A 16,920-nucleotide genomic window follows, 5' to 3' on the forward strand; every position below is an offset into this window, starting at 1 on the left:
ATAAATTGTTCTGCTATGAACATAGGGGTGTATGTATCCTTTTTTTAATTTATTTTTTATTTTTTAAAGTATTACATATGTCTCCTTTTCCCTCCATTGATCTCTTCCCAGCCGTTCCCATCCCCCAGCACATGTCCTCACCCCGCTAGTGTCTGTGACCATGGGTTATGTTTATAAGCATGCATACAAGTCCTTTGGTTGCTCTTACCCATCCACACCCCCCAATACTATTCTTGTATTTGTCAGCTTTTCTTCTCACTTCATATTTCTGCTTTCTTGTGAAACTCCCTTATTGTTGATGCAGGAATACCCTCTACTCCACCATATATTTCATATCAGAGGTTTGCTGTCAGGAGAGAACCATTCATTTATATATGACTAGCTAGTCTTCAGAGTACTTGCAGTTTTCTGTAAATTAACGAATCAACATCCTAGCATTGTGTGTATTTGTGTATGCCAAGGATGCCAGGGGAACCACAGGTAATGCTGTTAGTTGAAGAGAACTGATATTCCTTCACTTGCCAAGTCAATTTGAAATATGGTGAGAATCTCAGACTTACTTACAAAAGATGAATCTTTACTGGATTTTACATTTAAAGAGAACAATTTGGCCGAAACGGGTTTGGCTCAGTGGATAGAGCATCAGCCTGCGGACTGAAAGGTCCCAGGTTCGATTCCGGTCAAGGGCATGTACCTTGGTTGTGGGCACATCCCCAGTAGGGGTTATGCAAGAGGCAGCTGATCGATGTTTCTCTATCATCGATGTTTCTAACTCTCTATCCCTCTCTCTTCCTCTCTGTGAAAAATCAATAACATATATATATTTAAAAAAAACCCACAAAAAATAAAAAATAAAAAAAATAAAGAGAACAATTTGGCTGTTCTGACATGATTATTCAAGGAGGCCTTGCTGGAAGCAGCCGAGTTACTGGAAATCCATTTACCATTTGATGAATTTGCCAAATGACTGATTTTTGCCAAAGATTTATTTTACAAATTAGGTCTTGCCTTGGCTTTGCATATTTAGTCCTATTTGGATGTATGTCCATTTCCAGCTGGTTTCAGATGCCAAATATTTCTTAAATTCTCTGTTTGCACATGTGAATGATGTGATTTCTGTCATAGGCCATTTCTTTTGCCCTGCCTCTGCCACCGCTGTCCCCACTGTTGTCCATGTTCCTCCCTGTCTTTGCTCAGATGAATATACTTTAAGGATCTGTATGTGCACATTCAGGAATTTTTCCTTTAACAAAGTACTAGAAATGTCAAGGCGTATGTATATGTCTAAGACTTCTGATGCCAATTGGCCAATTGCCAAACTATTTGCAATTATGCGAATTTACATTCATACTACCTGACTATAGGACCTTGATCATCTTGCTTTGAGTTCTATTCCTACCAACAGTGACTGAGGCTGCATGCTTCCCACACGTGGCCAATACCAGGAATCACCACTGTTTTTTATCTTTGCCAACATATGGAAGATTAAAGATGCTGTTGTATTGTTGTTGTTGTTGTTGTTGTTTTTAATCTTTTGTTATTAATGAAGGTAGTAGTTTGTTTCTGGCTTAATGAGCATTTTTACTTCTTTTCTGAAATACTTGTTCATGTCTTTTGTTCATTTTTTTCATGTTGGGCTTTACATGTGTAAGAATATTAATCTTATACCATATTTTCCCTAGCTTTTATTTTTTTTACTTTGTTTGCTGTGATTTTTTGAGAATCAGTTGTCCTTTCCGTCTGAACAAATTTAGACATTTTTTTTTCCATTTAGGTTTTCTTCCTCTGCTTTTCACCTAAGAAAGGCCTTCTTCATCCTGAGACCTCATGGATACATATTTATATCTTTTGAGTTTATTTCTTTAATTTAAATTGTTAATACATTTGGAATTTATTTTGCTATGTAGTTGTCTCTACTTTAAAAACAATGGTTGAGCAGGATGGGTTTGAGCAGGGAAGACTTTTGATAAAAATGACACCTGATAATAATGGCAATATAGATGTGATCTTGAAGCCCTCATATGGGAGATTTACATCTATTTAATTCCTTCTTTTTGACCCTGAATAGAGTAGAGCTATCAGTTGTAGTTTGTGTCACATATTATCAAGTTTCTTAGACAACTTTACTGTGATCAACTTTATTGTTACAGAATATTGAATTAAGATATATTCTGAAATGAGCAAGAAAACTTACGATCACCAAAATATAGACGCTAAAACCCTTTTAGAACCTTCTTCCCCATTTATACCTATACCTGGAGTCTTAAAAGTATCAATTTTTTTAAAAAAATTTAACCATGTTTACCCAGCAGAACAATGCCAGGAAAAGTAGAGGGATAGGCCCTGACCAGTTTGGCTCCGTAGATGAAGTGTCAGCCCGCGGACTGAAGGGTCCCGGGTTCTATTCCAGTCAAGGGCATGTACCTTGGTTTCGGGCAAATACCCAGTGGGGTATGTGCAGGAGGCAACTGATCAATGTTTCTTTCTCACTGATGTTTCTAACTCTCTATCCCTCTCCCTTCCTCTCTGTAAAAAAAATCAGTAAAATATATATATTTTTAAAAAGTAGAGGGGGAGCTTAGTTCTTCCTATGACTCTGTTCTCCTGCTCTCTTCCTCCCGCCACACATTTTCCATGCTTTTATAAAACACAGGGATAGGGAAGACTGTTGAGGTTTGCTTTTTAAACGAGATTCTACTATCACCCTGTAACTTCATTTATTTTATTTCTTAATAGGCTTTTATTGATTTTAGAGAGAGAAGAAGGGAGAAAGAAAGAGAACCACCAATCCGCTGTCTCATGCATGACCCCCCACCTGGGGATTAAACCCACAACTCGGGCATGTGCCTGTCTGAGAATCAAACTCAGGACCCTTTGGTGCATGGGATGACATTCAACAAATTGAGCCACACCAACCAGGGCTGTAACTTCATTTTTAAAAATAATAGTCATCTCTCCAGGTCAACTGATATATTCATGTATTCTTTTACACACACACACATACATACACACACACACACACACACACACACATTTAGATCCTAGAATTGAGTACTGAATAACTTGAAAAAAAATAAGTACTGAATAACTTGGATTAGAAATTTGTCCATATCAACTAACTTTTTAACATACAATTTAAAGTCATTTTTATCAAGTATATTTTTAAGTGTAAGAGATGTAAGATATGGCATTTTGAAATGACATTTAAAAAGCCATATGTGCAATTTTTTTGAAGTTGGTGCATTTTAAAAAGCATGAGTTTAATTTTTAAAATAAATAGCGTGTGCCTGTTTTATATAAAAATAAATAAATAAATTGTGCCATAAAATATTAATTGTGGACACAGCATTGTATAAAGATTAAAACTGGTGCCAGAGTACTGGCCTGTGTGACTCAGTTGGTTAAACATTATCCTGAGCACCGAAAGGTTGTGTATTCAATCCCCAGTAAGGGCACATGCCCAGGTTGTAGGCTTGATCCAAAGTAAGGGGTGTGCAGAAGGCAGCCGATCGATTTTTCTCTCTCTCCCTCTTCCTTCCTCTCCCTCTACAAATCCATTTTAAAAAACTTTGGTAGAGATTAAAAAGGTTTTTTAATATAAAATAATTAAGAGAGGCAAATTAAAAAATCCAAAGAATTTTCTTAGTCACAGAATTTAACCCACAATTTCTGTAGTGACACTAACTCGGTATATCTCTGATTCAAGACTTGGCATGACAATAAGGCATACTTAAAGAAAATATTTAAGTTTTTCTTCCTACTCTTCTTAGATTCTATTACAACTTGAGTGCTTGAATGTTGTGGAATAATAAAACTCAGAAAAGTTTAAAAATAAAAATTGTAGCCTTGTTTCCTTTTATAGAAAAGGAAACAAGACCAACCAACAGCCAAATATTTTACACATGCATACAAACTAAAAGTTTATCTGTCAAACATTTGTACTTTTATATGAATACCTTTCATTTGAGCAGTGAGTTAAAATTTTAATATTCTCCCCTAAGATACCCTAGGGTAAAAACATATCATTTATTATATAATATTAATTAAGGTTCTACCTTGTACTAATTAATTTTCCAGGTTGTGGCTGGAGCAAGATATTTTATTGAGTTCACAGCCAAGGAAACCACATGTTCCAAGGAAAGTAATAAAGAGTTGACCGAAAGTTGCGAGACCAATAAACTTGGAGTGAGTACTCATGCAACTCTACTTATTCCCTAGAAATCTACTTGATATTTTATACTTGTTTAAGTATTTCATGAATAACACTGTTCTCTCTTTTGGCTTTTGTTTTCATGGATAGGAAATGTTAAGATGCACTGCTGATGTAATTGTGGTTTCCTGGGAGAATAGAATTGACTCCACTGTCAAATGTCAATCACCAGGAAAGGTATGATTGTAATTAGTGAGCTTGGGTAAATTTTGCTCATTCTGCAAAGTCCTATTTGGGGTTTAAAAATGAACCACTATTTAAATGAATTGGGGGACTATCTTTTTAGAATGGAGAGAACTCTCACATTTCTGTGCTGACCTCTCTTTTTTATGTCTAGAAAGGAAAACAACAGTCAGTCCCCTTAATCATTTCTCACCCATTGTCAGTGTCCCATCCTTCAGGAGCTTCTCTCTCTTTTTTTTTTCATTCATTTTTACTTATTTATTTTTTTATTGTTTAAAGTAGTACATATATCTCCTTATCATTTTCCCCATTGACCTTCCCCCAGACTCCCCTAACCCCTATCACATGCCCTCATCCCACCCGCCCAGTGTCTTGTGTCCATTGGTTGTGCTTATATGCATGCATACAAGTCCTTGGTTGATTTCTTCCCCCCCTCCCCAAAACTCCACAGCCTTCCCACTGTAGTTTGACAGTCTGTTCGGTGCTTTACTGCCACTGTAGCTATCTTTTTGTTCATCAGGTTATAATGTTCTTTATTTTCCATAAATGAGTGAGATCATGTGGTATTTTTCTTTCATTGCCTGGCTTATTTCACTTAACATAATGTTCTCCACGTCCATCCATGCTGCTGCAAATGGTAAGAATTCCTTCTTTTTTATAGCAGCATAGTATTCCATTGTGTAGATGTACCATAGTTTTTTAATCCACTCATCCGCTGATGGGCATTTAGGCTGTTTCCAAATCTTAGCTATGGTGACTTGTGCTGCTGTGAACATAGGGGTGCATATATCCTTTCTGATTCGTGTTTCTATTTTCTTCAGGTATATTCCTAGAAGTGGGATTACTGGGTCAAATGGGAGTTCCATTTTTAGTTTTTTGAGGAAACTCCATACTGTTCTCCACAGTGGCTGCACCAGTCTGCATTCCCACCAGCAGTGCACGAGGGTTCCTTTTTCTCCCCATCCTCGCCAACACTTGTCGTTTGTTGATTTGTTGATGATAGCCATCCTGACAGGTGTGAGATGGTACTGCATTGTCGTTTTGGTTTACATCTCTCAGATAATGAGTGACTTTGAGCATGTTTTCATATGTCTCTTGGCCTTCCTTCTGTCTTCTTTCGAAAAGATTCTATTTGAGTCCACTGCCCATTTTTTTATTGGATCATTTATCTTCCTTTTATTAAGTTGTATAAGTTCCCTGTAGATGCTGGGGATTAAACCTTCATCAGTGATAACATTTGCAAATTTGTTCTCCCATACAGTGGGCTTTCTCATTGTTTTGTTGATGGTTTCCTTTCCTGTACAAAAGCTTTTTATTTTTATGTAGTCCCATTTGTTTATTTTCTCTTTAGTTTCCATTGCCTTAGGAGTGGTATTGGTGAAGAAATTGCTTCGGCATATGTCCGAGATTTCTCTGCCTGTGGATTCCTCTAGTATTTTTATGGTTTCCCATCTTATGTTTAAGTCCTTTATTCATTTTTAGTTTATTTTTGTGTATGGTGTAAGTTGGTGGTCTAGTTTCATTTTATTTTATTTTTATTTTTTTGCATGTATCTGTCCAACTTTCCCAACAGCATTTATTGAAGAGACTGTCCTGACTCCATTGTATGTTCATGCCTCCTTTGTCAAATATTAATTGCACATAGTGGATTGGGTAGATTTGTGGGTTCTCTATTCTATTCCATTGATCTATAAGTCTGTTCTTGTGCCAGTACCAGGCTGTTTTGAGAACAGTGGCTTTGTAATATAGCTTGAAATATGGTATTGAGAACCCACCTACTTTGTTCTTCTTTCTCATGATTGCTGTGGCTATTCGGGGTCTTTCTTTATTCCAGATAAATTTTTGGAGAGTTCTTTCTAGGTCTGTGAAATATGCTGTTAGTATTTTAATGGGGAGTGCATTGAATCTACAGATTGATTTGGGTAATATGGACATTTTAATGATGTTGATTCTACCAATCCATGAACATGGTATGTTCTTCTATCTGTTTACGTCTTCCTCTATCTCTTTTTTCAGTGTATTGTAGTTTTCCGCTTATAGGTCTTTTACCTCCTTAGTTAAGTTTATTCCTAGGTATCTTAATTTTTTTGGTGTGTGGTAAATGGGATTGTTTTCTTAGTCTCTCTTTCTGTAAGTTCACTATTGGTGTATAGAAATGCCATAAATTTTTTGGCATTGATTTTGTATCCTGCTACATTGCTGAATTCATTTATTAAGTCTAATAGTTTTTTGATGGAGTCTTTCAGGTTTTCATGTCATCTGCAAATAAGGACAGCTTTACTTCTTTTCCAGTTTGGAGCCATTTATTTCTTCTTGTCTAATTGCAATGGCTAATACTTCCAGTACTATGTTGAACAGGAGTGGTGAGAGTGGGCATCCGTGTCTTGTTTCTGTTCTTAGGGGAAATGGTTTTAGTTTTTGCCCATTGAGTATGATGTTTGCTGTGGGTTTATCATATATCGCTTTTATTATGTTGAGGTATGAGCCTTCTATTGCCACCTTGCTGAGAGTTTTTATCAAGAAAGGGTGTTGTATTTTGTCAAATGCTTTTTCTGTATCAATTGATATGACTATGTGAGTTTTATCTCTCACTTTGTTTATGTGATGTGTCACATTTATTGATTTGTGGATATTGTACCATCCTTGCATTCCTGGGATAAATCCTACTTGGTCATGGTATATGATCTTTCTGATGTACTGCTGGAGACGATTTGCTAGAATTTTGTTGAGGATTTTGGCATCTATGTTCATGAGGGATATTGGCCTATAATTCTCTTTCATTGTGTTATCTTTATCTGGTTTTGGTATTATGGTGATGCTGGCTTCATAGAAGGAGCTTGGAAGTGTTCCTTCCTTTTGAATTTTTTGGAATAGTCTGAGAAGGATAGGTTTTAGTTCTTTCTAGAATGTTTGGTAAAACTCTCCTGTGAAGCCGTCTGGCCCTGGGCGTTTGTTTGTCGGAAGCATTTTGATGATTGTTCCAATATCTTCCATAGTTACTGGCCTATTGAGCTGTTTAGATTCTTCCTGATTGAGTTTTGGAAGGTTATATTTTTCTAGGAATATGTCCATTTCCTCCAGGTTGTCCAGTTTGTTGGAATAGAGTTGTTCATAGTATTTTTTGACAATCCTTTGTATTTCATCAGGGTCTGTTGTTATTTCACCTCTTTCATTTCTGATTTTGTTTATTTGGGTCCTCTCTCTTTGCTTCTTGGTGAGCCTGGCTAGAGGTTCATCACTCTTATTTATCCTTTCATAGAACCAGCTCTTGGTTTTGTTGATCTTTTGTATTGTTTCTTTGGTCTCTGGGTCGTTTATTTCTGCTCTGATCTTTATGATTTCCTTCCTTCTGCTTACACTGGGCTTTTCTTGCTGTTCTCCTTCTAACTCTTTGAGTTGTAGGGTTAGGTAATTTATTACCATTGTTTCTTGTTTTTTGCAGTAGGCTTGTAGAGCTATGAACTTCCCTCTCAAGACTGCTTTTGCTGTGTCCCATAGATTTTGGATTGTTGTAAAAATGGGTTGCTTTTTATAGATCTCTTCTGTTAGCAGCTCACACCCCTTCCACATTCATGGATCACGCCAGCCCCAACAGCCACGGACTTTTCTAGGCACAGATTTCCCCAGACGGTCCTCCAGCTCCTGCAGCACGCGCATTTCTCTCTCCCGCTGGGACCAGAGACCTCACCTTATCCCCAGCCAAATCTGACCTTTCAGTGGTGGAGTGAAGAGCTCCTTTGAATCTGAATGTTTGTGCCAATTGGGAACAGGTGTTCTGGGGATCCAAGCTGTTTGGTGGTTGCTGCAGTTGTGGATTTTCAGGCTTCTGATAAGATCCACTTTCCTTTCAAGATGGCGTGGTTTCCCCCTCCGAGCCTATAGCTCCAGGAGGGGACCCAGTCATAGTGGGTGCTGACTGGTCAGTGGTACCCTGTCCAGCAGTCCCCCACCTTCTCCTGGAGTTTAGCTGTCCCTTAGCTTGCCAACAAACACTCCCTGTGCAACCCTCAGCTGCTCCTTCTTCCTGCTCTGGGACAAGGCTCGGAACACATCTGTCTATTCTGTAGCCATTTTCTCCTCCCCTGTTATTCCTATTTTAGAGATAAGAAAAGTGAAGCTAGTGGTGCGTGGATACAAGTGTAGGTCAAATCAGAGTCATCCGTGTTCACATGATGCTAATAACTAGGGTCTGGCTTATTTGACTCCAAAGACTGTACTCTCTGCACCACTGAACACTGCCACCAGCATCCTGTTCTCACCAGTAGTGAAATGTAGGTAGGAATCATCCACATCTTCAATGAGAGTTGCCTCTTGTCTTTTTTTTTTTCTGATTTAGTTTTTTCCCTGTATATGCATATATGTAGTGTAACACAGACATTATACAAAGGCTGCATTTCAAGCTTATGAATATGTCCTAATGTGTTTCAGCCCAACAAAGTAATTGTGGGCATATGCTGCATACATATTCAGTCCATAAAGCCATTTCGGGTCTTTTGATATAAAAACTGTAATTGTGCTAATAGAAATAATAGCAATTAATAAATAATGTGCCATGGTATTATGTAGTTCAACCTCCCAATTTTCCAGATGAAGAAAAACCTCTGCAGTTTAGAGGACTATTATTAAGAAATATCCACGCATTATAAAATCAATCAAAAGAAGAAAAGTTATTCATTCTCATTCTTTCTGAAGTATTAACATAGCATTTAAAACCTGGCTAAAGACTTACTCTGTTTTGAACCAAGGTCTCAGTCCCTTCTTCCTTCATTGATAATGTGGCTTCCACAGTAATGAATTCATCTTTCCTGATTAGATCACATTGTGGAAAAGACCTCCAGGTTTTTTACCGTTCCGATCAGTATAAGTGGCGGTAACAAAAGAAGGAACAACTGTAAGTCCACCACACAGTTTCATGGCACCTGTACAAGATGAAGAGCAGGATTCAGAAAAAGAACAAGGACCCACTCATGATCATGGCTGGGGCCATGAAAAGCAAATAAAACACGGCCTTGGCCATGGCCATAAACATGAGCATGACCAAGGCCTTGGGCACCAAAAGGGACATGGCCTTGGTTATGGACATCAATGGGAACATGGCCAAGGCCGTAGACATAAACATGAGAATGATCATGCCATGAAAAACATAAAAATAAAGAAAAACAGAATGGAAATCACAATGTTTGGAGAACAAGTTCTTCTGAAGATAGTACTACATCTGCATAGATACCAGAGAAGACAAAGAACCAACATCCCTCCCCTCCCTAGCCCAGTCAGGTGTAGCAGTTGCCTTTCCTGAATTTTGGGACTTAGATCTCATTGCAGCTATCATGATTAATGTACCACCAATTCCCACAGAGAATGATGATTCTTGGATCCCTGAAATCCAGATAGAGCCAAATAGCCTTTCATTTAACCTGATATCTGATTTCCCAGAAACAACTTCCCCCAAGTGTCCTGGTCACCCCTAGAAGCCAGTTAATGGAATGAATCCAACTGTGGAAACAAAAGAATTTCATGATTTCAATCTCTCTGATGTTATTTTTTAATGTATGCAGTCATGGGTGTTTCTTTAATACTTCCTCATCCCCTCTCACCATTATCCACAAACCCTGGCATAATGCACCAAAAACCGTGAAGCTTCAAAACAGCCTAGAGAGAAATGGTGAGGCTCCCAATGGGGACACCGTCAATTTCTATGGACAACACAAAACTGTGTGCAGGATTCTAAATCCTTTCTGAATCTTCCTCACGAGTTTTCCTAAGTATCACAGAAAATAGACAAACAAATGTGCCTTGTGGCCTACTGCAATTTGCTTTTCTATTAACAACTATGTACCTTAGAATGGATGTCATCGACTTTCATACAAAGATTCTTGCCATTCTGAATAAACTGTGGCATCTGGTCCCTGAACACATGTGAAAATAAGGAAAGTCAAGAGACTGAATGCTGAACATATTAATAGGGCAAATATAATAATAAAAGCCACCAGAGGTCAAAGAGGGACAACAAAAAAGATAGACTGGCCAAAGGGAGGACAGGGGGAAATAAACTAATTGACTTTCTGTTTCCAAAATGGGCTAGTTATATCAAATAGTTACTCCCACTTCACAAAGCTATTCTGGTAATTCTCTTTCTGAGTCAGAGTGTTTCTCAGAAGTCAGTAATTTCTGTTAACTCAATAACTACTCTTTGCAACAAGGCTTGGAAATAGGAGTTTTCTATTTGTCTATTTATTGCTGAGGCTAGAATGATCAATCCTTAGTTTTCAGCAGCTCTGAGTTTAATGATAACGGAAAGCAGAAGTAGAGACATAGAAGGAAATCCTTTTTTATAATTGACAAGGGAATATCATAAGATGTGATGCAAAATTTATTCAGAAATTTTATGAGGAAATGCCTCTCTAGCCATACTTTATCATCGAATCATCTTTTTGCTGTGATATTGAGAGCACTGATTTTTACCAAAAAAGGACAATGTGATTGTTAGTTGCTTCTAATCTCAGGGAATCACGCATTTCATAATCCTTGCTGTGTTCTGCCTAGGGAAACAGGACAGGGCTTTAAACACCTACAGTCACTTGTGGATGCATGTGACACTGCTACTTCAAGTTATTGGATGCATTTGAGCCTCTGAGTTTTTATTCCATTTCAAATATTACCTGTACTTTTCAATAAAGAACCAATGATGTCAGGAAAAAGAATCTCATATTATAAACTGGTTGCTTCACTCTTTTCTTATTGAATGATAGCATAATGTTAACAGTATTTTACTATACTTACAGAAGCAACTAAGGCCCTGCGTGTACAAGGGCCGACCTCAGGAGGCAGGGACAGAGCCAACATCTGTGAGTGAGGCCTCTTGACCAGTGGGCATAATCTCCACGCCTGGCACCATAGCCCCAGCAACCTGTCAGCAGCCCTGAATGGAAGGACAAGAAGATGGGATAGAATGTCAATAGAGAAGAATGCCATTTTATCATTCTGGTAAAGGGTGCAATAAAGTCTGATCTTAATGCTCTCACTCCTGGTTTATTCACAGTAGTCTGCTTTCAGCCACTCCCATCCTGCAGCAAAGTCCAATTGATCAGAGAGCATGCTCTACCATGGAGACTCACAGTGCAACTCTGGACTGGCGGGGATCCCTAAAATGGGCTTTCCTACCATCAGGACCTCATCATAGGCTCTAAATCAAGGGTTTGTGGATGATGTTTCCATCAGCAATCTAAGGAATCTCTCTACCTGCCCTTCTTCCACTCCCCCTTTTTTTTTCCCCTCTGTCTCTCCTGATTTCCAGCTCAAAGAGTGATTTGTCTTGCTTTGTTATTTTGTTTAAGATCTAGTTAATTACCAAAAAAGAAAACAAAAAATAGTCTTTGTTAATAGGATGCCTACCAACTTTTCACTAGCAAAAAATACCAAACCTCGAAAAAGAAAATTTAAAATTATCTTTCTGGTTCAAGGAATGGTAATAATTAGAAATATAATAGAATAAAAAGTTATAAGAGATTTTTAATATTTTGTAATAGGTATTTACTGAATGCCTATTGGAGCCATTTACCATGCTAGACAGTTTCTGTTTGGTGTGTGACTTAGTCCTCACAACAACTCTGATGGTCCCCATGACCACCTTTCATTTACAATGAGGAAACTAGCTCCCACTGCCCTGCTCAAGGTCACACAATTACTACATGACAGAGCTGGCGTTCAGACTCACACCTTTTGAACTTCATTACACCAAGTTACCATGAGGTGTTATTATCAATGTCGGCATTACAAAAAACACATTTCTGAATCTGAGAAGGTCATTATCTCAATACAAAAACCCTTATTAAGTATCTTATTGTGTCTGATGCTGTTCTGAGTACTGCTCAGGGTAAACTATGATGGAGTCAGCACTTGCATTGGCTATTTACTGTTTGCTTAGCAGTAGGTACTGAAAAGAAGAGAAACAAGTGAAAGAATTTACAATTACATAGAGAAGTTAGGACTAAAGCCTGTGAAACTGACATTTAATCCATGCCATGATCATTTGTGAAGCAATAAGCAGACCTGTTGAATGGGATAGGAAGATACGGAAGAGGTGGAAAGATAAAATTAAGTCCAACTGATAGTTTGGATTTGAAGTAGGCAGTAGAGAGCCTCTGACAGTTCTTGAGCTGAGACCTGCTGAAAGAGTGTATAAAATACATGGTTCTGAAGACTCTGGAAGGCATTGATTAGAATGAGAGGAGACTGGACTCAAGGCATAGATCAGGTATTTTCACAGAAGTATGACCACTCGGGCTGGTATAAAAACCATACGGGTCTACCTCTGCAACATGAGGTATTTCTACTTTAGACCTTTGTTAGATAAAATAATCATGAGTTTCCTGTGACCCAGAACCTACCTTTCACTCTTTAAATATTTGCACCCTCCTCCCACTTCCAAGCCCAAACCACACCCATGTTTCTGACCTTGGCTCTGAAACCACACAGCTTCCTCCTTTTATACTCCTCTTCAGGACAGGAATTTCCTCTTGTTCAGCCCAACCCACTTTCCTGACATTGCCCAGGCCGAGCACCTCAAGCAGGATGCCCTTACCAGTTTTCTACCCCCTTTTACCATTTCCTGCTAAGCCTCATCCCAATCTGTCCTGTACTCCTGCTTTACCTCACCTCCCCCCAGGCCCCTGCTGGTGCTCTGTGGAAGAAGCCAGACCACCCCAAGGCTCCTATGAGAACACTTAAAAGAATCCAGGAGATATGAGAACAACACACTCTTCCAGAAATCACAGTGTCTCTACCTGTAAATTAGATGATCAGCAGCAAAATATTATCTAAACTAGAAGCCCGGTGCATGAAATTTGTGCATTCGAAGAGGGTTCCTCAGCCTGGCCTGTGCCTTCTTGCACTCTGGGAGCCCTCAGGGATGTCTGACTGATGGCTTAGGCCCATTCCCCAGGGAAAGCGGGCCTAAGCCAGCATTTGGACATCCTTTGTGCTGCGGTGGAACAGGAGCGGCTCCTGCCACTGCTGCTGCACTTGCCAGCAGTGAGTCTGGCTTCTGGCTGAGTAGTGCTCCTGCTGTGGGAGAGCACTGACCACCAGGGGGCACCTCCTGCGTTGAAAATCAGCCCCCTGGTGGTCAGTGCACTTCATAGCAACTAGTCATTCTACCATTCAGTTGATTTGAATATTTGCCTTTTATTACTTATCTAAATACCTAGCTAAAATTGCTCTTGTTAAATTATTTACCTTCAGCCTTTATTTTACAAGAATCTCCATTTGGCCACCACATTCGGTGTCTTGCAAAAGTTTAACTGGAGGTATTGCTCAGAATTCACGTTAGAGGCAGTGCAGTAAAATGGTTAAGAACCAGGGTTCTGCAGTTAGACAGCCTGAATCCAAAAGCTGGAAACTTATCCTACCTAATAATATATCCTACATAGTAATCCTACCTAATAATAGAGTAATATGCAAATTGACCGTACCTTTGCTATGCCCACGATTGGACAGGAGGCTGGGGGGGGGGTGGGACTCTGGGTGGCCGGGGTGGCCGATTGGGCCGGCAGGACGCTGAGCTTGTGTCGCCAGCGGTGGAGCGAGCTCAGCGTCTGCGCCATGGCTGTGCTGCGGCACAGAAGGGGCCTCTGGGGCAGCGAGCCCACATCCCGCTGCAGACCATCAAAAGCAGGGAGCTGGGTGTCTGCTCCGGCACCAGGGGACAGACACCCAGCTCCCCCGCCATCGAAAGCGAAAGTGGGGGAGCTGGGTGTCTGTCCGCTCTGGCACCAGGCCAAAAGCCTCCACCAGAGGCTTTTGAAAGGCCTGGTTCACCAGCGGACAGACACCCAGCTCCCCTGCGATCAAAAGCAGGGAGCTGTGTGTCCGCTCCAGCACCAGCGGACCCCCTGCCATCCAAAGCGGGGAGCAGGCTGCCAGCAGTTTCCGTGGAGCGTGCTAGGCTTTGTGGGGCAGTGGATATGGCCTGGATGGCAGGTTAGGCCTAGGGGACCCTACACATGCATGATTTAATCATGCACTGGGCCTCTAGTTTAAGTTATAAACATCCCAGTTTCCTCATCTGAAATATTAGGTTAATAATATGCTCACATCATAGGTGTCTGGTGAGACTTAAAAGAGGTAATTCCTTGAACTGGCATAATGCTTAGCACATGGCAATCATTCAGTAAAGGGTAGCTATTGTTGCATTACTGAGACATAACTATGTTAACTTTAGAATTTAAACTGGGGGAAAATATTTGTCAGACAATGAGATGTGTTTAACAGAGCACATATCTCTTTTTGCCTTTGCAGCCATACACATGTTTCAAAGGTTGTATTCAGCTCATATCAAGGGTCTGGTAATATCTACTTGCTCATTTTCAATTCCACTGTTCTCAACCTGCCTACACATTAGAATAACCAAGGGAGCTCTAGACCATAGGAGGCCAAATCTCTGTGAGTTGTTCTGAACATTAGTATTTTTCAAAAGTTCTGCATTGATTCTAAAGCATCTAAAGGTGAGAACAATTGATTAAGGCCTACTCTGTTTCTTTTACTGTGTACCACTTTATTGCCTTTCAAATCTTTTTTTAAAATAGGAAGGTTATGAGATTCACAAGGCATGGATGGGTGGATGGATGGATGGATGGATGGATGGATGGATGGATGGACGGACAGACAGATAACTAAGCATTATATTCACTATGTTTGTTGCAATAAAAATGAAGAGTACAAGATGGGCCTTTCAAAGACTTATAAATAAATTATTTACTGAGTATGAGAAGTGACGGACAAGAATAAGTCAAAGATGACAAAAAGTTTTCTAGTCTAGTTGCATAATGGAATAGTAATGCCATTAACACAAACAAGGAAACTGGGAGCTGATCTGTGCTTCCTAGTAACTAAAAACCAGACTGGCCCCAAATGCACATAATTTAAAATATTTCAACAACTGAATAAGCATATGAAATCATTATGCAAATGCATATAAAACACTACTAGGACCCACCTCAAATTATTTCATTTACTGCAATATCTGTGGCACCTGCCATAATAACAGGGAAGTACCATTAGATACTCATGGACCAAGCTTGTGAAAAACATGTGAGAAAACTACAATTACAGGACTCCTCCTACCAAAAAGAAAAGAAAGGAGAGAACTTTTTTTCTGAAAGTAATCTTAACTTCTATTAGACTGATGAATTAGAAACCTGAAACTAGCAAAAGATCTTTATTATGATAGTTTTTCTGTCTCCTCTCTTCTCTATATGGCGTGTCTGAGTGTGTGGAAACACGACTATTATTAAAAACTGATAAAATAGTAGCTCTTGGAAAAAATAAAAGTACCAGCTTTTTTACATAAGCAATATTAACCAACTTGGTGCTTTGGTCAACTTGGCTAAAGAGGAATTATCTCCAAGAAACCCCTTTTCTGTATGGTTCTGAGTTAGATTTGTTCAATGGAGATATTGGTGTGTAAATAAGAGAATGGAAAAAAGCAGAGCCAGGACTCTTGGAAAGTCACAGAATGAGATGCAATGAGTGAGGACTCAGAGACAAGAACTCAGGCCTGGCCTCATCCTTTCTTATTTGGCACTTAGCTCTCTCCCCCACCGCTGGCCATGTTGACCTACAGCCACAGGAGGCGCTCTAGGGCACCAGCCTTCTGAGGGTTTCTTCACCAGCTCCTCTCACAGTTCCTCTGGCAGCTGGACATGCTTGTCCAGATTTCCTTAAAATCTCCAAGTTGTCCTACAGCACCAATGCCTGGGGAAGGCTGATTAGTAACTTTGATCCTCCAACTTCTTTACCCTGGATCTTACTTCCCTAGCTCCTCCCACAACAGTGTAAGGTCTAATTTCTAAGATAAATCTCTTATACCCTAAGACTCACAGTGTTGTTCTGTTTCCTTTATCAAACCTTGACTGACACACCAGACTCCCAGCCCTCATCATTTTACATTAGGAAACACAGTCCATTGCTTTTGAATACAGTCCAGCAATGCAAGTGCATTAGAGCATCTCCTAAGAAAATGAGTAAAGGCTGTTAAGTTGAGTGGGGGACACAGACACATAAGAACGTATATAAATGTTATAACTGGAGGTAGAGGTGTGCTTATGGGATGGTGAGAGCAGAAGAAAGAATCAGGTCTGGGATGGAGTAAGCAAGCTGAGAGGGCAAGGACTTGTGGGGCCCAGGCACAGTGCCTTCACAGAAAATTGAACTTAATTGAAGTAAACTGAATTTGCATATGGCACAGTGGTAAGTCTAGGAATAGGGCACTGAACAAGACAAACACAACTAGTTCATGCCTCCACTTAGCTAACCATCTAGTGCAGTGGTTCACAAACTTGAGCGTGCATCAAAATCTCCTGCAAGGCTTGCTAAAACCTGGATTGCAGGGGCCACTCCCAGAACTTCTCATTCCCTATGACTGAGGTGGAGCTGGAATTTGAGCTTCTAACAAGTTCCCAGGAGATGCTGGTTCTGCTGCTCTAAGGCATATGGTAGACCTGCTGGTGTAACAGTTCTCAATCACTGGG

General features: G+C 39.8%; 1 protein-coding gene across 1 annotated transcript in view; it reads left to right on the forward strand.

Moving 5' to 3' along the window:
- The window catches only part of LOC103295196 (kininogen-1-like), a 31,390-nt gene extending 20,134 nt beyond the window's left edge, over positions 1 to 11,256 (forward strand). The window contains 4 exon segments of the mRNA XM_054713144.1: positions 4,078 to 4,185; positions 4,301 to 4,387; positions 9,207 to 9,284; positions 11,176 to 11,256. Coding sequence (XP_054569119.1) covers positions 4,078 to 4,185; positions 4,301 to 4,387; positions 9,207 to 9,284; positions 11,176 to 11,256 — 354 coding nt within the window.
- The last annotated feature ends 5,664 nt before the right edge of the window (positions 11,257 to 16,920 follow it).

This window comes from Eptesicus fuscus, chromosome 3, assembly GCF_027574615.1.
Source record: "Eptesicus fuscus isolate TK198812 chromosome 3, DD_ASM_mEF_20220401, whole genome shotgun sequence".
NCBI lineage: Eukaryota > Metazoa > Chordata > Mammalia > Chiroptera > Vespertilionidae > Eptesicus > Eptesicus fuscus.